Source organism: Zea mays, chromosome 1 (genome assembly GCF_902167145.1).
Source record: "Zea mays cultivar B73 chromosome 1, Zm-B73-REFERENCE-NAM-5.0, whole genome shotgun sequence".
NCBI lineage: Eukaryota > Viridiplantae > Streptophyta > Magnoliopsida > Poales > Poaceae > Zea > Zea mays.
Window position 1 is genome coordinate 112,383,708 of NC_050096.1, and position 20,734 is coordinate 112,404,441.

The following is a 20,734-nucleotide window of genomic DNA, read 5'->3' on the forward strand; positions in this document are numbered from 1 at the left end:
CACTGCTCAGTGCAACGATCGTGAGAAGGTGTTGTATGGTCCTCGACAGCTGAGGGGAGCAGCACAATCTTGGTGGGAGTCTTACCTTGCCACCCATGCCAACCCTGAAGCCATCACTTGGGAGGAGTTCAGGGACAACTTTCGTCGCTACCATGTGCCCGAGGGACTGATGATAGTGAGGAAGGAGAAGTTTCTTGCCCTGAAGCAAGGTCCCTGTCCGTAAGTGAGTACAGGGATAAGTTTCTGCAGTTGTCACGTTATGCCCCAGAAGACGTCAACACGGATGCCAAGAGGCAGTACCGCTTTCTAAGAGGATTGGTTGATCCCCTCCACTACCAGGTCATGAACCACACTTTCCCCACCTTCCAGCATTTGATTGATAGGGCAATCATGACTGAAAGGAAGCGTCGGGAGATGGAGGATAGGAAGCGCAAGATTGGTGGACCTCAGGCCGGTAGTACATACCATCCCTGCTACTCAGGCAACTCACCCCAGCAATTCAAGCAAGGTCACCAGCACCAGCACCAGCATCAGCACCAGTACCAGAGGAAGTTTCCTTAGCAGCAGTAGCAACAGTACCGTCAGAACACCCAACCTGGAGGAAATCAGTACCAGCGTCAGAACAACTAGGCAGCTCGTCTTCCTGCCCCAGCACCCAACTAGAATGGCCAAGCAGCCCTAGTGCAAGTAGGAGGTCGTGCATGCTTCTACTGTGGAGAACAAAACCATTGGGCGAAGAACTGTCCAAAGAAAGCAACTCAGTAGCCGCCAGCAGTCAATTCCCCAGTAAGACAAAGAGCACCACAGCATATACCAGGAGTCTGTAGTCAGGCCTACAACCGTGGAAAGGTGAACCACCTGGAGGCTGAGGCAATCCAGGATGCTCAGGACGTGGCAGTAGGTATGTTTCCAGTCGAATCCTACCCAGCAAAAGTACTATTTGATACTGGTGCCACACATTCTTTTGTTTCTGCATCTTGGGTAGAATCACATAACATCCTCATAGAACCAATGATCCTGCCTTTAAGAGTTAATTTAGTTGGGGGAAAGTTCAGTCTGATAGGATTTGTCCGAATCTAAGGATTGAAATAAGGGGGATAGACTTCCCCGCTAGCCTAGTAGTAATGGGAACTCAAGGGTTAGATGTCATCCTAGGGATGAATTGGCTACACAGAAATCAAGCCACTGTCAGTTGTGACAAGAGAACAGTTAAGTTGGTGTCCCCATCTGGAAAGGAAGTAGTAACCAAGTTGTACTTACCTAAACTAGAAGAAGGAGCCTGTCACCATTTATCAGTAGATGACAAGGAGTTCAATCCGATTGAGGCAATTAGAATTGTGTCAGAATTCCCCGACGTGTTCCCTGAAGAGTTACTAGGTATGCCACCTGAAAGGAAAGTTGAATTTGCCATAGAGCTTATCCCAGGCACCGCCCCTATTTCCAAGAGAGCCTATCGAGTGTTCGGACCAGAGTTGGTGGAAATCAAGAAGCAAATTGATGAGTTGTTGGAGAAAGGTTATTTCAGACCAAGTACCTCACCTTGGGCAGCCCCAGTGTTATTTGTGGAGAAGAAGGATGGCACGAAAAGGATGTGCATTGATTATAGAGCTTTGAATGAAGTCACTATCAAGAATAAGTACCCCTGCCTCGAATTGAATACCTATTTGATCAGTTGAGAGGAGCCAGTGTGTTCTCAAAGATAGATCTGAGGTCAGGTTTCCATCAGCTCAGAATCCAACCTTCAGATATGCCGAAGACTGCATTCATCACCAAGTATGGGCTATATGAGTTCATGGTTATGTCATTCGGATTGATGAACGCGCCAACTTACTTCATGTACCTCATGAACAGTGTGTTCATGGACTACCTCGACAAGTTCGTAGTAGTGTTCATTGATGACATTCTTATATATTCCCAGAATGAGCAAGAGCATGAGGAACATTTGAGGAAAGTACTTCAGAGGTTACAAGATTGCCAGTTGTATGCCAAGCTTGGCAAGTGCGAGTTCTGGATCAGCGAAGTTCTATTCTTGGGTCACATAATAAACCGAGATGGACTAGCTATGGATCCAAAGAAGGTAGCAGCGATTCTGGACTAGAAAGCACTAAAAGATGTCCGAGGAATCAAGAGTTTCATTGGAATGGCCGGTTATTATCGGTGTTTCATTGAAGGTTTCTCCAAGATTGCCAGACCAATGACAGCCTTGCTAGAAAAGAAGGTTGAGTTCAAGTGGACCCAGCGTGTCAGGAATCATTCGAGATGTTGAAGCAGAAGTTGACAACCACACCGGTATTGGTTCTGCCAGATGTTCACAAGCCGTTTTCAGTATATTGTGATGCTTCGTACACCGGACTGGGATGTGTGTTAATGCAGGAAGGGAAAGTAGTGGCATACTTGTCCCGACAATTGAAAGTTCATGAGAAGAATCACCCCACTCATGATCTGGAGCTAGCAGCAGTGGTTCATGCACTGAAGACCTGGAGACATTATCTTTATGGGCAGAAGTGTGATATCTACACAGACCACAAGAGCCTCAAGTACATATTCACTCAGTCAGAGTTAAACATGAGGCAGCGAAGATGGCTAGAATTGATAGAAGACTATGAGTTGGGATTCATTATCACCCAGGCAAAGCAAATGTGGTTGCAGATGCTCTTAGCAGAAAAAGTCAAGTTAATATGTTGGCCGCTCACCCGATGCCGTTCGAGCTAGCAAAGGAATTCGACAAGCTGAGTCTCGGATTTCTGAACAACACTCAAGGAGTGACAATTGAGTTAGAACCCACCCTAGAGCAAGACATCAGGAAAGGCCAGAAGGATGACGCGAAGATCAACGAGATCCAACAGCTAATCATCGATGGGAAAGGTCCAGATTTCTATGAAGATGCCGAAGGAGTGGTATGGTTCAAGGATAGGCTGTGCGTTCCCGACATCAAATCGATCCGGGAACTGATTCTCAAGGAAGCTCATGAGACAGCATATTCTATACATCTTGGTAGCGAGAAAATGTACCAAGACCTAAAGAAGAGATTCTGGTGGTACGGTATGAAAAGAGAGATAGCAGAGTATGTGGCTAGATGCGACAGTTGTCAGAGGATCAAGGCAGAACATCAGAGACCCACAGGTTTGTTGCAACCGTTGCAGATTCGCAGTGGAAATGGGATGAGATTGGGATGGACTTTATAGTCAGTCTGCCCTGCACTCGAGCTGGTTATGACTCCATCTGGGTAGTAGTGGACCGTTTAACAAAGGCGGCCCATTTCATACCAGTCAAGACCACCTATAACAGTGCAGTGTTGGCAGAATTATACATGTCTCAAATTGTGTGCTTGCATGGTATTCCAAAGAAGATAGTATCGGACAGAGGCACCCAGTTTACCTCTCACTTTTGGCAGCAGCTACATGAAGCTTTGGGTACTCACTTGAAATTCAGTTCAGCTTACCACCCGCAGAAAGATGATCAGACTAAGAGAACCAACCAGATTCTTGAGGATATGTTGAGAGCTTGTGCTTTGCAATACAAGTTAGGTTGGCACAAGAGGCTACCGTATGCAGAATTCTCCTACAACAACAGCTATCAAGCCAGTCTGAAGATGTCACCATTCGAAGCGCTTTATGGGAGGAATTGCAGAACTCCACTGCATTGGGACCAACCCGGCGAAAGACAGGTGTTCGGTCCAGAGATTTTGCTTGAAGCCGAAGAGAATATCAGGATGGTCCGGGAAAATCTGAAGGCAGCGCAGTCCAGACAGTGAAGTTATGTTGACACCAGAAGAAGGGAACTCGGTTTTGAAGTGGGAGACTATGTCTACTTGAAAGTGTCACCCATTAGAGGAACCAGAAGGTTTGGAGTCAAAGGCAAGCTAGCACCTCGCTATATCGGGCCGTATCATATTCAAGCAAGACGTGGAGAAGTGGCTTATCAACTCAGCTTACTAGAGAATCTGTCCGCAGTGCAAGATGTGTTTCACCTGTCTCAGTTGAAGAAATGCTTGCGAGTACCAGAAGAGCAGTTGCCAACGGAAGACCTTGAAGTTCAGGAAGATCTGACATACATTGAGAAGCCAACGTAGATTCTGGAGACAGCAGATCGGGTCACTCGGAGGAACACCATCAGGATGTGCAAAGTCAAATGGGGCCATCACTCAGAAGAAGAAGCAACCTAGGAAAGAGAAGATGATATGAGAGACAAGTACCCCGAACTCTTTGCTAGCCAACCCTGAATCTCGAGGGCGAGATTCTTTTAAGAGGGATAGGTCTGTAACACCCTGAATTTAGGGGTATAAATTTCCTTTCTCATTATCATCCAAATTCAGGTGTTACTCTTCTCTATCTCACTCTAGTGTCCATCTCTCTCTAGTTCCTCTCTCTCTCTCTTTCTTTTTTTGGTTAGGGTTAGCTTAATTAGTGAGGGAGTATTTACTTTATTTTTGGCAAAACATGTGAGTCATGAAATGTTGCATCAAGTTGAACCCCAAATATTCTTTGAATTGTTGCACATGTTTGATTTGGTTTCAATTTGAAACTTGATTTGAATTTGAATTAAAAACCCTAGAGAAAATAAATAGAAAAGCAATTAGAAATTCCCTGGAAAATGGAAAAACCTAATTCAGCCCAAGTCAGCCCACTAAGCCCAGCCCGCGTGACCTCGGTGCCTGATAGGCGAGCCCCGCCTGTCGGCGCCAAATCCAGCGCGCCCTCTCTCCCCCTCTCTCTCTCGCTACCCCGTGGGTGAGGCCTATCAGCGCCGTTTCTCTCGCTTGCGCGCTCGCTTCCCTCTCTGTCCCGCTGACCCCACATGTCAGCCGTCCCTAACCTCTCGCCCACGATCCCTGCCGTGGACGCGCCCACGTCCGTGCGTTCACCGGCCACGTCCCCGCGCCCACGCCCCTTTTGAGCCTCGCGCCCTGCTCGCCCACCTCCCCTCGCTCACTTGCACCCTCAGCCAAACCCGCTCGCCCTCTCTCTCGCTCTGCCCGCGCGAACAGAGAGCTCCGCCACCGCTCATCATCGGCCGCTACCCGTTCTGCGATTACCATCGCGCCCGCACCCCGTCCTTTGCCTCGGTGAGATTCACCTCGCCGTTAGCTGCTCGAGACACCCTTCGGTGTGCCCTCCCCCTCTCTGGTTTGCCTGGCCCGCGCTCACCGGAGCGGTTCTTGCGCATCCGGAGCTCCGCCACCGTTGCCCCGTCGCGTCCCTACGCCACCGCCATTGCCCCATGACTCCAGCGCTTCCCCTCGAGGTGAGCAACCTGTCCGCGCCCTTAATTCGGCCGTTACTGCCCTGGATAGCGCGCGATTATTCGCCTTAGTTGCCCTGCGCCGCCGTTAGCCCGCCTCACCGTGTGCAGCGCCCTCTGGTGCTCCCGTGTCGGCGTGATGCCCATGGCCGAGTCCGCCATACCGCCCTGAACGCGCCCGAGCTAGTCCCCAAGCCTTTGGAGCCCCGCCGTGGACAGCCCCCTCGTCTCCGGTGAGCTCTCGCCGCGGGACCGAGCGGCGGCACCGCGCCTGTGTCCGCCCCTAGCCGTTAGATCTCGGGCGTCTGTTCAAGATTGGGCAATTTAGATTTAACCAGAGCGGATCTGATCGCAGCCCTCCGATCCAGATCCAACCGCCCTTCTCTCTTCCCCCTCACCCGCGCCCTGCCCCTAGGCTCGGCCGGTCAGCCCACCCTAACTCGTTGATGCCCCATCCCCGCTTGTCAGTCGCTCCCGCGCGCCCGTGCCCGCGCGATCTAATCCTGACCGTGGATCTTTGATCTGATAGCCGAGGTTACCTCGTACCCCTTCGCGTGTAAGTTTTACTTAAGAGACCCCCGGGTTTTAGGGAATCAACCCGCCGTCTTCTGTTTTAGCGCGCAGGCTCCTAGTTTACTTTAAATAGCCCCCTGTGCTTTTGTTTAATCACAGAATTAGCCCTAATTGCATATTTCAAACTTCAAAACTTGTTTATTTCATATTTTTTTCTTATGAACTCCAAATTTAGTGGTTCAAATTGCAAAATGTTCATAAGATTATTCTCTGTCCAAATAAATTATGTTCAGCTATAGTCTGTACACTTTAATTTTTCACATAGAGTATAAGATGAATTTATATGTTAATTTATTCACTTAATGAAATAAATAAAATGAAATCCCTAGAAGTAAAGTATATTTAATCTTGTGAGATTAGTGATATGCATTTCATGAATTCATCTTTGGTTTAACTTTTAGGTCTCAATAAAATGAATAGAATTAGGTTATGTAATTGTGGACCACACTTAAAGAATAATCAATTCCTAAATGAGATTAGTCCATCTTATAATTTAATCTCTTCCTTTGTTTAAATTACTACTTTATCTTTTTGAGATATGTTCCAAACACTAAGAGAGTAATCAACTCCTAATTAAGATTAGTTCATTCTATAATTTGATCTCTTTATCCTTTAGTTAATACTATACCTTTTGAGATGTGTTCCAATGATTGGTACATGCTTGATGTGATGTTCATTTGTACTTTCCAAGTGTATTGAATGTATGATCGCTTTATTTAGACAACGAGCAGCTCATGGTTCCTAAGTGTGTTGCCGAAGATCCCTCTGAGCAACAACCTGGTGAAGGCAAGTGTCCTCAGACCTATCATGTCCTACTTTACTTTATAATTCACTGTCCCACATTACATTATTGAAACTTAAAGATTGACTAGTCTGTATTTACCTTACCCTTGTTTACCTGTTTGGGTCAATCATGGTTAGCTTATGCTATTTCTTAAACTTTATCAATGAACATGATGTGATTATTTATGATACGATGATGTTATCCCGATGAGGTTCTTGTGATTACCTTAGGGGGCTCAGGCTGTTTTCTGAGTACCTCTCCGTAAGGACCTGTTTGGGGAGTGACAACCTAGGATAACAGTGCAACCATGAGGGTGGAATGGGACGCCCTTAGCTAATTAATTAGAGGAACCAGAGGAGTAGTTGGCTTCGCTGTAGGGCCGTCAATGGGGTCCTAGCACAGTACTTGCTCGACCGAGGCTGGTTGCAGAGGTTCTTTGATTTTGTTTTGTTAGTCGCCCTTTCTTTGGAGATATGTACTGTGTTTATCAAACTGGAGAATCCTAACGGGCGACTATGACCTCTGGGAATCTTTGTAAAGGCTACGTAGTGAGACCCTGCTAGGTCACCTTGGTAGTGATCAATGGGGAGGCTAGAACCCCGGGTAGAAGGGGAATCACGACTTGTGGGCAAAGTGTGCAACCTCTGCAGAGTGTGAGAAACTGGTATATCAGCCGTGCTCATGGTTAAGAGCAGCCTTGGGATCCTCTTTGATTAGAAGAACTTTGGATACTTTTATGATGATGGTTAACAATGATGTTATAAGTCCGATCTCTGGTATTTCCTCTTCGAGGAAGTACCTTTGGGTAATAACTGGGTTTATTACTAAAACTTGGCTTTACTAATAATAATAAATAATTTACTAACTAAAAGCAACTGCTTAAGCTCAACCCCACATACAGCTAGTCCACTTTAGCCAAACGGGACATTTGCTGAGTACAATGATATGTACTTACCCTTTCTTTACAAACCACCCCCACCCCAGGTTGTCCCCACTGTACTCAGTGCTCAGGAGGTGATGTTGGCAACATGGAGGATTTTGAGGAGTTCTAGGACTACGACAAGTTCTAGTTTTTCTTAATGGCAAACCCCCAGTCAGCTGCCTGTGTAGGCTTATCTTCTACGTTTCGTTTCACTGCACTTTGATAATTATGTTAAAGACAATGAATATGTATTAGACTCTGTGGATGTCTTGGACATCTTGATGTAATAAATTATATATCCGCTATTTATTCCGAGCATTGTGTGATGATGTCCAATTATGTAATCGTTGTGTACGTGAGTTTTCTGATCCTGGCACGTACATGGTTCGCATTTTGTTTACCTTCAAAACTGGGTGTGACATTGGGCGTGATGGTAGGCAACAAGGTGATAATGACGGCCATGGTTCCATTGCTGGTACAGCAAGAGATGATGATATGGAGTATTCAGCGGACACCGAGCATGAAGACCGATCTAATAGGCATCGACGGCACCAACGACACGATCGTCATGGCATGGGTGGTCGAGCTCCACGTCGAGAGGTACGTGAAAATGATAATTCCCTAGGAAGAATTAAATTTTTCCATACCACCTTTTGATGGAAAATATGATCTTGATGCATATCTAACTTGGAACTATCGATAGATGAAAAATTTGCATGCTATGAATTTTCTGAAGATAACAAGGTTAGAGCTGCTACTGGTGAATTCACTAACTTTTCTTCTATTTGGTGGCATGAGTACCAAACTACACACCCAGCTGCCATACCAAAAACTTGGAATGCTTTAAAAAGAATCATGCGTAGTCGTTTTGTTCCTTCCTATTATGCTCGTGACTTATTACATAAATTACACCAGCTTAGGCAAGGTAACAAATCTGTTGAGGAGTACTATCAAGAATTACAAATAGGCATGCTAAGATGTGGTCTAGTAGAAAATGAAGAGGCTGCAATGGCTAGGTTCATGGGTGGTCTGACAAGAGAAATTCAGGATATCTTAGCTTACAAGGAGTACAATAACATTACTCGATTATTCCATTTTGCTTGTAAGACTGAAACAGAAGTGCAGGGACGACGCATGAGAGCTAACACTTATGCAGGTCACAATACATCATGGTAGCACTGCACTAGTGCTGCTAGTCCTAACCATGATTTTTAGGGAGATGTTTCCAACCGATCATCCACAACAACATCAAAATTAGTACCTTCTCGTGCTATTGAGACAGGAAAAAGGATCCTCCCAAGCTGCAGCCAAATCTTCTTCTATTACTTCCACAGGAAGAACAAAAGACATACAGTGCCTCCAATGCAAAGGATTTCGGCACATCCGAAGGGACTATCCAAGCAAGCGTGTGCTAATTATAAGAGAAAATGGTGAGTACTCATCAGCCAGCGATTTAGATAATGATACATATGCCATGCTTGCTGCCCAAGATGCAGAAAAGGAGAATGATGATGAAGAGCACATTGGGGCTGAACATGCTGAACACTATGAGAGCCTCATTGTAAGACGTGTCTTTAATGCCCAAATTATTAAAGCTGAACAAAACCAGCGACACAACCTGTTCCAAACGAAATGTATAGTTTTGGAACGATCTTGTCGTATTATAATTGATGGAGGAAGCTACAATAACTTAGAAAGCACCACCATGGTAGAGAGGCTTGTACTAAAAACGCTTCCACAAGCACAACCCTACTACATCCAATGGTTCAACGACAGCGGTAAGCTTAAGGTAACACGTATGGTCCGTGTGGAATTTACATTTGGTTCATACCATGATTATATTGATTGTTATGTGGTACCCATGCAAGCTTTCTCTATGTTATTTGGTAGACCATGGCAATTTGATAAGGACACTTTGCATCATGGTAAAACAAATCAATACTCTTTTATGCATAATGAGAAGAAGCTTGTTTTGCACCCTATGTCCCCCGATGCTATTTTGAAAGATGAAGTTGCTAGAGCATGCAAAGAGAAAAACAAATTTGTTCATAATAAAAATCTAGATGTTACAAAGGAATTGGTACAACCTAAGAGTGATAATTCTAAATCTGCTCATGTAAGGAAAAATGAAATACAACTAAAAAGTGCTTCTTTCCTTGCTTCCAAATCTGATTTACTTGAATTAAATGATGTTGCTGCAATCTGCTATGTGTTTATATGCAAGGATACTTTGTTCTCACTTCTCAACATACCATCTACTTTGCCTTCTACTATCACTAATCTTTTGTAGGAATATGTTTATGTATTTCCGCAAGAAGTGTCACTTGGGCTGCCACCAATAAGAGGGATTAAGCATCAGATTGATCTCATCCCTAGGGCTTCCTTGCCAAACTGAGCGCCATATAGAACGAACCCGGATGAGACCAAAGAGATTCATCGACAAGTACAAGAATTACTCGATTAAGGTTATGTGTGTGAGACCATTAGTCCTTGCTCTATTCATATTTTATTAGTTCCAAAGAAAGATGGCTCATGGCACATGTGTGTAGATTGTCGAGCAATTAATAACATTACCATCAGATATCGTCATCATATTCCTAGGTTAGATGATATGCTAGATGAACTTAGTGGCTCAATGATTTTCTCTAAAATCGACTTACGTAGTGGATACCATTAAATTCGCATGAAGCTAGGAGATGAATGTAAAACAACATTTAAAACCAAGTTTGGTTTGTATGAGTGGCTAGTCATGCCTTTTGGCCTTACTAATGCACCTAGTACTTTCATGAGATTAATGAATGAGATTTTACGTGCTTTCATTGGAAGATTTGTGGTCGTCTACTTTGATAACATCTTGATCTATAGCAAATGTCTACTAGACCATCTTGATCATCTACGTGCTTTTTTAATGCTTTACGTGAAGCACACTTATTGGGTAACCTTGACAAGTGCACATTGTGCACAGACGATGTCTCTTTTCTTGGCTATGTTGTGACACCGCAGGGAATTGAAGTTGATTAGGCTAAGGTGGAGGCAATACATAGCTGGGCAGTCCCTACCACGGTCATGCAAGTTCAAAGCTTTCTCGGGCTTGCTGGGTTCTATCGTCGATTTGTGAAAGATTTCAATACCATTGCAGGGCCGCTACACGAGCTTACAAAGAAGCGTGCTCCATTTGCTTGGGGCAAGGCGCAAGAGGTTGCATTTGAGACTTTGAAGGATAAGTTAACTCATACACCCCTTCTCCAATTACCTGATTTCAGTCAGACTTCTGAATTGGAATGTGATGCTAGTGGTATTGGTTTGGGTGGTGTCTTGTTGCAAGAAGGGAAGCTTGTTGCTTATTTTAGTGAGAAACTGAATGGACCTAGTTTGAACTATTCCACTTATGATAAAGAATTATATGCTTTAGTTCGAACTTTGGAAACATGGCAACAATACTTATGGCCTAAAGAATATGCTATACATTATGATCATGAACCTTTGAAGCATTTAAGGAGCCAAACGAATCTGAACTGTAGGCATGCCAAGTGGGTCGAATTTATTGAATCTTTTCCCTATGTGATTAAACATAAGAAAGGAAAAGATAATGTCATTGCGGATGCTTTGTCTCGCCAGTACACCATGTTGTCCCAATTTGATTTTAAGATTTTTGGCTTGGAGATAATTAAACAACAATATGCTTTCGATGTTGATTTCAAAGATGTGCTTTTACAATGTAAAGAAGGAAGGACATGGAACAAATTTGTTCTCACCGATGGCTTTGTGTTTTGGGCTAACAAATTATGCATTCTAGCTTGATCTGTGCGTATATTATTATTATAGGAAGCACATGGAGGTGGGTTAATGGGACATTTTGGTGTGAAGAAGACAGAAGATATATTAGCGAGTGATTTCTTTTGGCCAAAGATGAGAAGAGACGTGTAGCGATTTGTTGCTCGCTGCACCACTTGTCAAAAACCTAAGTCTCGTCTTAATTCACATGGTATATACATGCCTCTCCCTGTTCCTAGTGCACCATGAGAAGATATTTTTATGGACTTTGTTTTAGGACTGCCTAGAACAAAGAAGGGGAGGGATATTATTTTTGTTATTATGGACAGATTTTCTAAAATGGCACAGTTTATACCATGTCACAAAACTGATGATGCTACCCATGTTGCTGATTTGTTCTTTCGGTAAGTTGTTCGTTTGCATGGTGTTCCAACCACTATTGTTTCTCATCGAGATACCAAATTTCTTAGTCATTTTTGGAAAACATTATGGGCTATTTGGGAACTAAATTGCTCTTTTCTAGTACTTGTCAGCCTCAAACCGATGGAGAAACTGAAGTCATAAACCATAGTTTATCTACGATGCTTAGGGCTTACCTGAAACAAAACATCAAATTATGGGAAGAATATTTGCCTCACATTGAGTTTGCTTATAGTCGTTCGCTGCATTCTACAACTAAACTATGCCCTTTTAAAATTGTGTATGGTTTTGTCCCCCGTGCTCCTATTGATCTTGTCGCCATCCCACATTCTGAAATAATGAATTTTGATGCTTCTCGCCGTGCTGAACTGATTATAAACCTGCATGAACAAACTAAATCAAATATTAAAGCCATGAATGCTAAGTATGAACAAGCAGGTAGCAAGGGTGTAATACCCAACTTGTGGATAATAAGAGAAGAATTAATGTCCTTTTGTGTATTGCCCTCTATTCATGCGAAATGTTAATAATCATACTCAAAGTGCCTAAATTAACTAGAGAAACATAAATAATCTATAAATAATCTATGCATCATGTTGAAGATTTTTCTTGTGCATTTAATTATACTAATAATGAGATATTAATGCTGAAATTAGGGTCTAACCTAATTTGAAATCTAGGGATTGAAAATGACACAGAAAAGAGAAGGGAAATAATACACATTATAAAGAATATATATATATATAAATATACCTTTTCATATTTGTACTTTTAATTGTGCATATAATCTAAGTGTGAAACTCAACAAGATTTGAATTCAAATTTGAAATCTAAAAATAGGAAGAAGAGAAAACAGAAAAGAAAAAGGAAAAGGCGTGTTGGGCCGAATCCACTTCAGTTGGCCCACCAACGGAGCCCCCGCGTGGCCCTGGATGCACGTCTTGTGGACGACGCTGACACCGCGGGCCCACCAAGCAGCCGCACCATGGCACGCTTTCTCTCTCTCAGATACCGACATGTGGGTCCCGATGGCAGGCCGTTCTCCACGTGCGCGTGTCGGCTCTTCGGTGGCTGAAACAAGGTCCCCCTCGGCAGCTCCCTCTCCGCACCTCACGTGGACTCCCCGCATGGTCGACCTCGTCGTGCCCGTCCACTTCGGTCGTGGTCGTTGCAGCTTCGCCCTCTGACTATTTAAGCCTGGGTCGCCCGCGCCTGGCGCCCGAACCTAATCCCTTCATCCACGTAGAAGTACCGTGCCGAACGATCAGTTTCCACTGCCGCCGCGGGAGAAGGATTCCGCCGCCGCCACGCTATGGTTTATCGTCGACGATCTGTGACATTCGGTCTCTGTTGCTGTATCGGAGATAGAAGAGGAAGCTGGCACGGATGAAGAATAGTAGAAGGGTATGGGCCGTAGCTGGGCCAGATTGATTGTGACTGTAGAATTGTGGCGTGGGCTGGCCAACCGTGTATAAGGTCTGTAAGCACCGTATGTCGGGTATGCAAAAACAGAATAGAAACAGAGCAACGCTCGTACTGTGGTGTCGTCCAAGGCGATTTTCCTGGGTCGATCTCACGTCGGTGATCGCTGCCGGCCAAGGGACGTCACAATTGGTATCAAAGGCTCTTCTCTTCCTCGGCGTAGGTCGTGTTTGGTCTTGGCGAATCTCGGCAAGGGCGCGGAGGTTGGAGTCGTGTGTTGCAGAGGTCACGTACATCCCTTGTTGGAGGAGCGGCAGCAGCCTTCGGTGTGGAGGAGCGACTGCGATTTCAGTGCTACGACGGCGTCATCAAGCCTTCACCGACGGCTCGCTCTGTCTTCAGCGGCTGCGACCGCGCGCGGTCTTCTGACGACCATCACGGTTCTGCGTCAAACCCTCATCGTCTTCGATTTTTGGGCCAACGAGCTGTGTCGGCTAGGGTGTCTGGTGGCGTGTGGTGGCGGTGATTGGATTTCAGGCGGCGTGTGGTGGCAGTTGACTTAGGGTATCTCAGCTGTTCGACACAAGGCATCACTGGTTTTCTTCAATCTGGTTCGTCGCGCAGCGTAGTGTGGGCTCTCTGTTTCACTCAGTCCAAGTTGCTGCTACGGTCACTGGCAGCCCAGAAGGCGTGTTGGCGTTGAAGAAGGTCAAGACGGTCCCAACAATCAAGCCATCTGTGCAGTCTCGGCTGGTGTTGGTTGCCATGGCGTTGGAAGCGAAACAGAGTGAGATTCGTTGGGAAAAGATGATGGCAGCTTTGGATCAGCTGACAGGGAAACTGGAGGTGATGGAAGGGGTTCATCATCAATTGCTTGGGCAATCAGTCCTGATCCATTCGAGGTTAGCAGCAGAGGTGGCAGGACAGGAGATGGCGGGTTTGAGGTTGGAAGTCGTGGCTAGGGATATGGAGATGTTACCTGAGGAATGGAGTTGGGTGGATGCAAGGTCTGTTGCACAAGGCAGTCAGTGTGGGCTTGATGCACAAGGTGTTGGAGGTATGGACCTTCCGATGTTTGATGAAATGTCTCACAACAGCGGGGAGGAGGTGATTGCCCTGTTCTCTGAAGGTTTTGATTATTCAGTGTTCAGTGAAATGCCACTTGAGAATGTGATTTGGGATGAGGAATATGGGCATGATGATTTGTTAGATCAACTAGCACAAGATGAGGATTACTTAGTTGCTTCACATCCCAAAGATATGGTCACTCTCTCCGGATGTGTTCATGAAAAGATGCCTAAGATAATGGGAAGCATGAAGAGCACATTGTTTCCCAACTTTGGCAGTACGTTTAGTGTTGTCGACTTGCAGCAGGTAAAAGTTGTCTGGGACTCCGAGTGTCAAAGGGAAGGTGAAGATTATGCTTCAGATCATGGTGATGAGTTCATCCAGGTTGTACCTCTTGTGAGTCAATCAACTCTTTACTCTAAGGAATTGTTGGAGCAACATATTGCTAATCTTGCAAGGATGCATCCATCTGAATCAGTTGCTAAAGGCCCAAGATGGACTGGCCTAATTGTGCCTGGATTCAATCAGGGTTGTTTAGAGATGTCTACCAACACCGATGGTTCTGAAGATTGGTTCCACAACCATGAAGAAGGGCTTGAGAGCGCAGAAGTTTGGTCAAAATATTCCTATGTGGACCCTTCGAAGTGCCATATGAAAGTAAACAGGGTGGCCACGACAAGGGAGGAGAAGGTACAACATGATGAACCACAAGCTGCTGCCTCAAGTGTGAAATATGATGAGCCCAAGGATGGGATCAAGCAGTATACATGTGTCACATGTGCTTTTGATAATGTTCTTGAGTTCCTCATCCAGTCTGGAAGGAGTTTGATAGAGGCTGTGATGGTGATGATCCCTGAGGCGTGGCACAATGATGTTAACATGGACCCTGGAAAAAAAGATTTTGGACGCGTGCTCATGGCTAGCGAAGTTGGAGTGCTTGTTGTCCCTAATGACGATGTGATGAGAAAGGACAGGCTAAACCTAGGTATGTTGTTTTTTGTTGATTTTGAGAAGCACTGTATTGTGGATGAGGATGCATTGAAGAAACAATACTCTAGAGCTTGCCCGTATGGGGAGTGGCTTGAGAGACAAAAGATGCAACTTGTAGATATTATAGAATCTGTATCTGAAACTGAGAGAATTGCTCCTAGGATTAGCACGCTTCCACAAAAGAATGAGAACAAGGAAGACTTTGGTATTCATGGAATTTTGGCTATGCTGAAAACCTTTGGGTACACGGTAAAAGCATTCAAAATGTTGCTGCTACCAATGGCCAAAAATGGTGTGGAGGCTCTAGGATCCATGGAAAACAATATTCCCTTCGCTGTTATGTCATACAGAGAGAAGCTGCATTTTGATTATTTCAAGCAAATGTTTGCTCAGGTTACAAACCCACCAATCGACCCAATTAGAAGAAAAAATGTCACATCCACGGAGTGTATGATTGGTCAAAAAGGAGACCTATCTGAAACAACAGACAAGAGGTACTATGGGCAAGATGCGAAAGGGAATAACTATGATGGGTGGTGCTGGCCTGGATCATCATCCTTTTCTGACACGTTGATTCCTGAGATACATGAGTGGTGGGCTGACACATTTTCCTTTGAAAATTTCAAGGGATCAACTTCAACGCTGTACATTTTGAATGATATGGATGAGCCATCTGTCTTCAATGACCCTGTGATCACCATGCCAAGGGAAGCAATGCACTATGGAGATATTGAGCACCGAGAATTGCATCAGGCATATGGGTATTTCTTTGCTGGAAGTCAACGGTATAGTGTAGTTTGGATAATCAGACCTTGGAATCCAGGTCTTCAGCTATGTCGTGTTGTTGCTTGGGGACAAGCAATGTTTCGAGGGGGCGGTAATGTGACATTCGGTCTCTGTTGCTGTATCGGAGATAGAAGAGGAAGCTGGCACAGATGAAGAATAGTAGAAGGGTATGGGCCGTAGCTGGGCCAGATTGATTGTTACTATAGAATTGTGCGTGGGCTGGCCAACCGTGTATAAGGTCTGTAAGCACCGTATGTCGGGTATGCAAAAACAGAATAGAAACCGAGCAACGCTCGTACTGTGGTGTCGTCCAAGGCGATTTTCCTGGGTCGATCTCACGTCGGTGATCGCTGCCGGCCAAGGGACGTCACACGATCATGGCTGGAGCGGGGTCCCTGGTGCTTCTCTAGATCGTGCAGATCGTGCGCGTGTCCGAACTGGGGAGGCGTTGTGCTGGTGGCACCAAAATTGCTCGCCGGTGCTGGGATTTCGCCGCCAGCCGCCATAAGTGGGCACTTGGTCTCTGCGTTGCGCGATCCACAGGTATGAGTGCTCTACCGGGTTCACTATGCCCTTAGCTACATGTAGCACCCATCGGTAGGGATTTTAGTTCACCGGGACGACAAACTAGTGGGCGCCGGCGACATCTCCGCCGTGCGCCGCCACCATTTGTCGCGCGTGCCGCAGCTCTGGTGGTCGTAATGTAGAAGAACACCCTGGGCCACTGGATACTTGGTCGACACCCAGGATTAGATCTACCTGTACCCCTTTGTGATGAGATCTGGGTCGCATGTCTGTAGATCGACGGTTAGGGCTGGATCGTAGCCACTTAAATTATGCGCCGTCGATTTGAATCCGAGGGATCTCAGGTCATACCGATTCATTAAGATGCTAGATCTAATGCAGCCTGTGAGATATGGATCCTATGGTCCACATTTCATGCTGATTCGTTTATAATGCGATTTAATCTGGACTGTGGATCAGATTGGGCGGCTAAGATCATCCAATACCCTTTCGGCCAAGCGTTTATGCAAAAGAGTCCCTTGGCAATCATAGAATCAACCCGTCGTCCACATTGCGTGTTAAGTATTTACAGAAAGGCCCTAATTTCTTATAAAATAACCCCTGAACTTTTCTGTAATTGTGGCCGCAGTCCAAATAATTCAGAAATCCATTAAATTAAATGCAGAAATCCTTTTTAGTGCAAAAATAATGACCCAAACTTAGGAAATTCATAACTTGATGAATTTAACTTCTTTTTGATTTATTCCAGTGGCATTAATTTTGTATTAATATTGTTTAGCACCTAGTAACTCTATTTTATCATGAAACATAGATTAAAACTAGTCGGTTGCCCGTGCGTTGCGACGGCTTACAACAATACCCATATAAACTATTTTCATCATTCATTGATTACCGCTCTATCAGATGAGTTACATTCTCTTTTGTGTGATTTACCACAATAAACTATTTTAGAGTAAAACTTTATTATATTTGAATAGAGAGTAATAATAAAAGAATAATTAGATATACCAATAGTTGAACAAAGTAATTTTGTTGTGATTGGAAGCGCACCACTTGATCTAAATCCAGTATTTAATAATTTGGAACCATTCTTATTTTTCCTAAAATTGAATTTTAATAATAAATTTTTTTGGAGATGGCAGGAGTTTAACCCGTGCCTTTATCATGCAAAAATTAACGCTCTACCAGATAAGCTACATCTGATGTGTTTAATTTTGCACTATAAAGTTTTTATAATTAATTTTGTCCTATTTTAATAGAATTTAATAAAAAATAATTAGAGATACAAGTTGAAAAAGTAACTTTGTTGTGCATGGATTATTGTCGCACCAAATGATCTTTATCTATTACTAGGTACGTACCCGTACGTTGCCACGGAGTTTAAAGTTAGTATAAAACATAGATACGAAACGACAAACTTCACCATGATATGCAAAATCCTTGTGATAAAATATAATCATAATATTAATATTATTTTGGTGATATAAATATGTAATACTATATCATCTCCACTTATTCAATTTGCACTTTCTTGTAGTTCATGTAATTGAAATTACATATATCATCAAAGAACTCATCAGCACCTTTATGGCAATTCTTCATCTTTGAGATTCTGATGACCATCCTCTGCAACTTCACAGTGTATTTCAAGAGTGTTCAACATTGAGCCGAGAGCGTACAATGATCATAACCTCTTCCAAACAAGGGAAGAGGAACCTTAAATTCAACTGCATGCAAAATTCAAACGAATTAGTTGTATGGCACATTGTCTAGCATACCAATCTAATTAGGAGTATCATAATAACGTTTTGAGAATTTATTTTTTGTTACAAGGCTAATGTGAATCCAAACTATATTGCAAAAAGATAGGAGTAATATGATGCAATGAATCACTAAAATAAATTTTATAGAGGCTAGATCATTGTAGTACTATCTGAGAATAGACAATGAGATACCTGAAGACTATGTCCAGCTCTGCCTCTATAATTATTTTGCCTTTTAGATTGTGTGCCTGGGCCGTGATTCGATGGATGATGAGACAGTGGACCAAACTGAAAAGGATTCTCAAGGAGGTAATAAAGGAGCCCATTGTACAGTGGACCAAAAAAATTATAGAGGCAGAGCTGAACCGACTAATAGAGGCAGAGCTGGACAAGTCAAAGTTGTGATGGTCAAAATTAATAGTAAACATCATTAATATAACTAACTGAGAACAGACAATGAGATACCTGAAGACTGTCAGTTGTGTAAAATAGACAAACTGCAAGAAGACTCCACTGTATAGTAGTACTATCTATATCTTGCGTACAAATGTAATAAGACAGAAGAGGGAGAGTCAAGCAACTGGTCGTCTGTGCCACGACATGATTCTTCCATACACTTGGCCACTTGGCTGGGTCCAAATCCTAGTGCCTCCGGGAAAGCCAATTTATTAGCTATAATAATATATTTCATTTTCCAACATCCTTTATTGTTCCCCCCATTTTTCTGATAAAAGGTATTCGTGGCAAAGTCGAGGGACAGCATGAAGTCTCCGGTTGCTAGGCATGAAGTCTCTCCGTAGATGTCGCGGGGTTCCGAGTGCACATAGAAGAAGAAATACTTGACATCAATGACCAGCTTCCTCTTCTCGATGGTTTTACCTAAAAATCCGTGGAAGCCATGATCTCTTTGCAATGAATATCAGAGCAACAATAAGAAAAATAGTTGACCAAAAACTTTGAAACTAACTGTATCGTTATCAAATGTTCCAGTGCCCGCACCTGCAGAGTTCGCTAGGGAATGAAGCTGCTGCAGCAGCGTCGGAATCAGATCGCCATTCACCAGCCACGCATCTAGCGGCTGACAGCAACCGATGCACTGTACCCGGCCAGGATGGACCGACAGGTGGATGCATTCAAGGGATACAGACGGCGGCGTAGTACGTACGGTCCGTAGTCTGGTCTGCCTGTGGCTCCATAGCCTCCAGAGTCCAGGGCGCTGGGTGCGGCAGGAGAGAGCGATCTGCACGCTGTCCCGGCGGTGGGCGTGGTCCCGACGGCGAGCGGGACGACCGGTCTGGAGAGCGCGACGAACCGTCTGGAGAGCGCGACCATGTGCGTGTACTCCTCGGCGGTGGACGCCGGATTGGCAGGCGAGACGGTCTGCACGAGATCTGGGGGGAGGACGACGTTGATGACAGCGCGGGTCACAGAGCGGAGCTTCAAAGCGGTTGATGGGATCTGCGAGGGGGCCGGTGGGGCAGCGCGCCGCCACCGGGGCTGAGGCCGGGGGCCGCGTCCGCGCAGGGGCCGCCCTCGCCGGGGCCATGCAAGGCCGGCACGCCTGCGCAGGGATCGAGCCCGTCGTCGGGACCGCGCCCACCGGTTTGGCCGGGGCTTAATGTTGCGTCGCCTCCAGGGCTAGGGCTCGGGGCCGGTGCCACCATGACCGGATCTCCCGCACCCGCTCCGTGGTCGGGGCCGGGGACGCCGCGCCAGCCACGTGCGGGCACGCCCGCGCGCCATGGCCGCCGCGGATGCACCCGCGCCGTCGCGGGGGTTGGCCGGAGAGACGCTCTCGTCGGGCACATGGGAGAGTGCGAAGGCGAGGTTGACCGCGACCGCCTCCCCCGACTCGTAGCACAGCCTGGACGCATGCACGATGGGAGCCAGGGCGAAGAGATTTTGGATCGAGGAGGAGATCACGGTGGCCAACCAAGGAAAAATTGTCATCGAAGAAAGCCGCGGGATTTGAGGATCGAGCGTGGAGGGAGCGCGACGGCAGAACCGTGCGCCATCCTCTCGATGTGGACGCCTACGATACAAACATAAGGAGTAGTAGAGATTTTAAAAATTCGTAGCCATTCTTATTTTTTTCTTAAATTGGATTTTAAAAAGAATAGTGGAGATGCGAGGAGTTGAACCCCTGCCTTTATCATCATTTATTGTTTAACGCTCTACCAGATGAGCTACATCCCCTTTTGATTGGTTTTACACAATAAATAATTTTATAGTCAAACTTTGTTCAATTTGAATAGAGATTAATAAAAAGAATAATTAGAGATACCAATAGTTGATAGATAGTGCATAATTTCGAGCTCATTTTATACGCAGCCGTAGCAATTACTAATATTTAAAACCAACAAATAACCTTTTATTTTGCTGTTAGTTTGACAAATTATTGTTGCTCCATACAATCTAGCAACCTTAAACACCATGGAGTCCATTGCGCCAATGTGGTCTCAGAAA

At 45.0% G+C, this 20,734-nt stretch overlaps 1 protein-coding gene across 3 annotated transcripts; it reads right to left on the bottom strand.

Moving 5' to 3' along the window:
• Nucleotides 1-17,948: 17,948 nt before the first annotated feature.
• LOC103637768 (uncharacterized) lies at nucleotides 17,949-20,484 on the bottom strand. Of its 3 annotated transcripts, none has more exons than XR_004855298.1 (3): nucleotides 19,268-20,467; nucleotides 18,461-19,147; nucleotides 17,949-18,232 (listed from the first exon to the last, which is right to left on the bottom strand). XR_004855298.1 is itself a non-coding variant. In XM_020547168.2 (2 exons), exons 1-2 carry the CDS (start codon nucleotides 19,812-19,814, stop codon nucleotides 18,795-18,797), a joined length of 900 nt encoding a protein of 299 aa, XP_020402757.1. In that variant the 5' UTR covers nucleotides 19,815-20,484; the 3' UTR covers nucleotides 18,683-18,794. The 3 variants fall into 3 exon arrangements, 1 of the variants encoding a protein (XP_020402757.1); XR_002266725.2 differs by having other exon boundaries at nucleotides 18,734-19,147; nucleotides 19,268-20,465; XM_020547168.2 differs by lacking the exon at nucleotides 17,949-18,232 and having other exon boundaries at nucleotides 18,683-19,147; nucleotides 19,268-20,484.
• Nucleotides 20,485-20,734: the final 250 nt, after the last annotated feature.

Excerpts from the sequence above, each read along its gene's own strand:
- LOC103637768 (XM_020547168.2), bottom strand. The coding sequence starts at position 19,814 with ATGGCCCCGGCGAGGGCGGCCCCTGCGCGGACGCGGCCCCCGGCCTCA. Across the intron at positions 19,148-19,267 it reads TTCCCTAGCGAACTCTGCAG|GTAAAACCATCGAGAAGAGG; the intron begins GTGCGGGCACTG and ends ACGGATTTTTAG.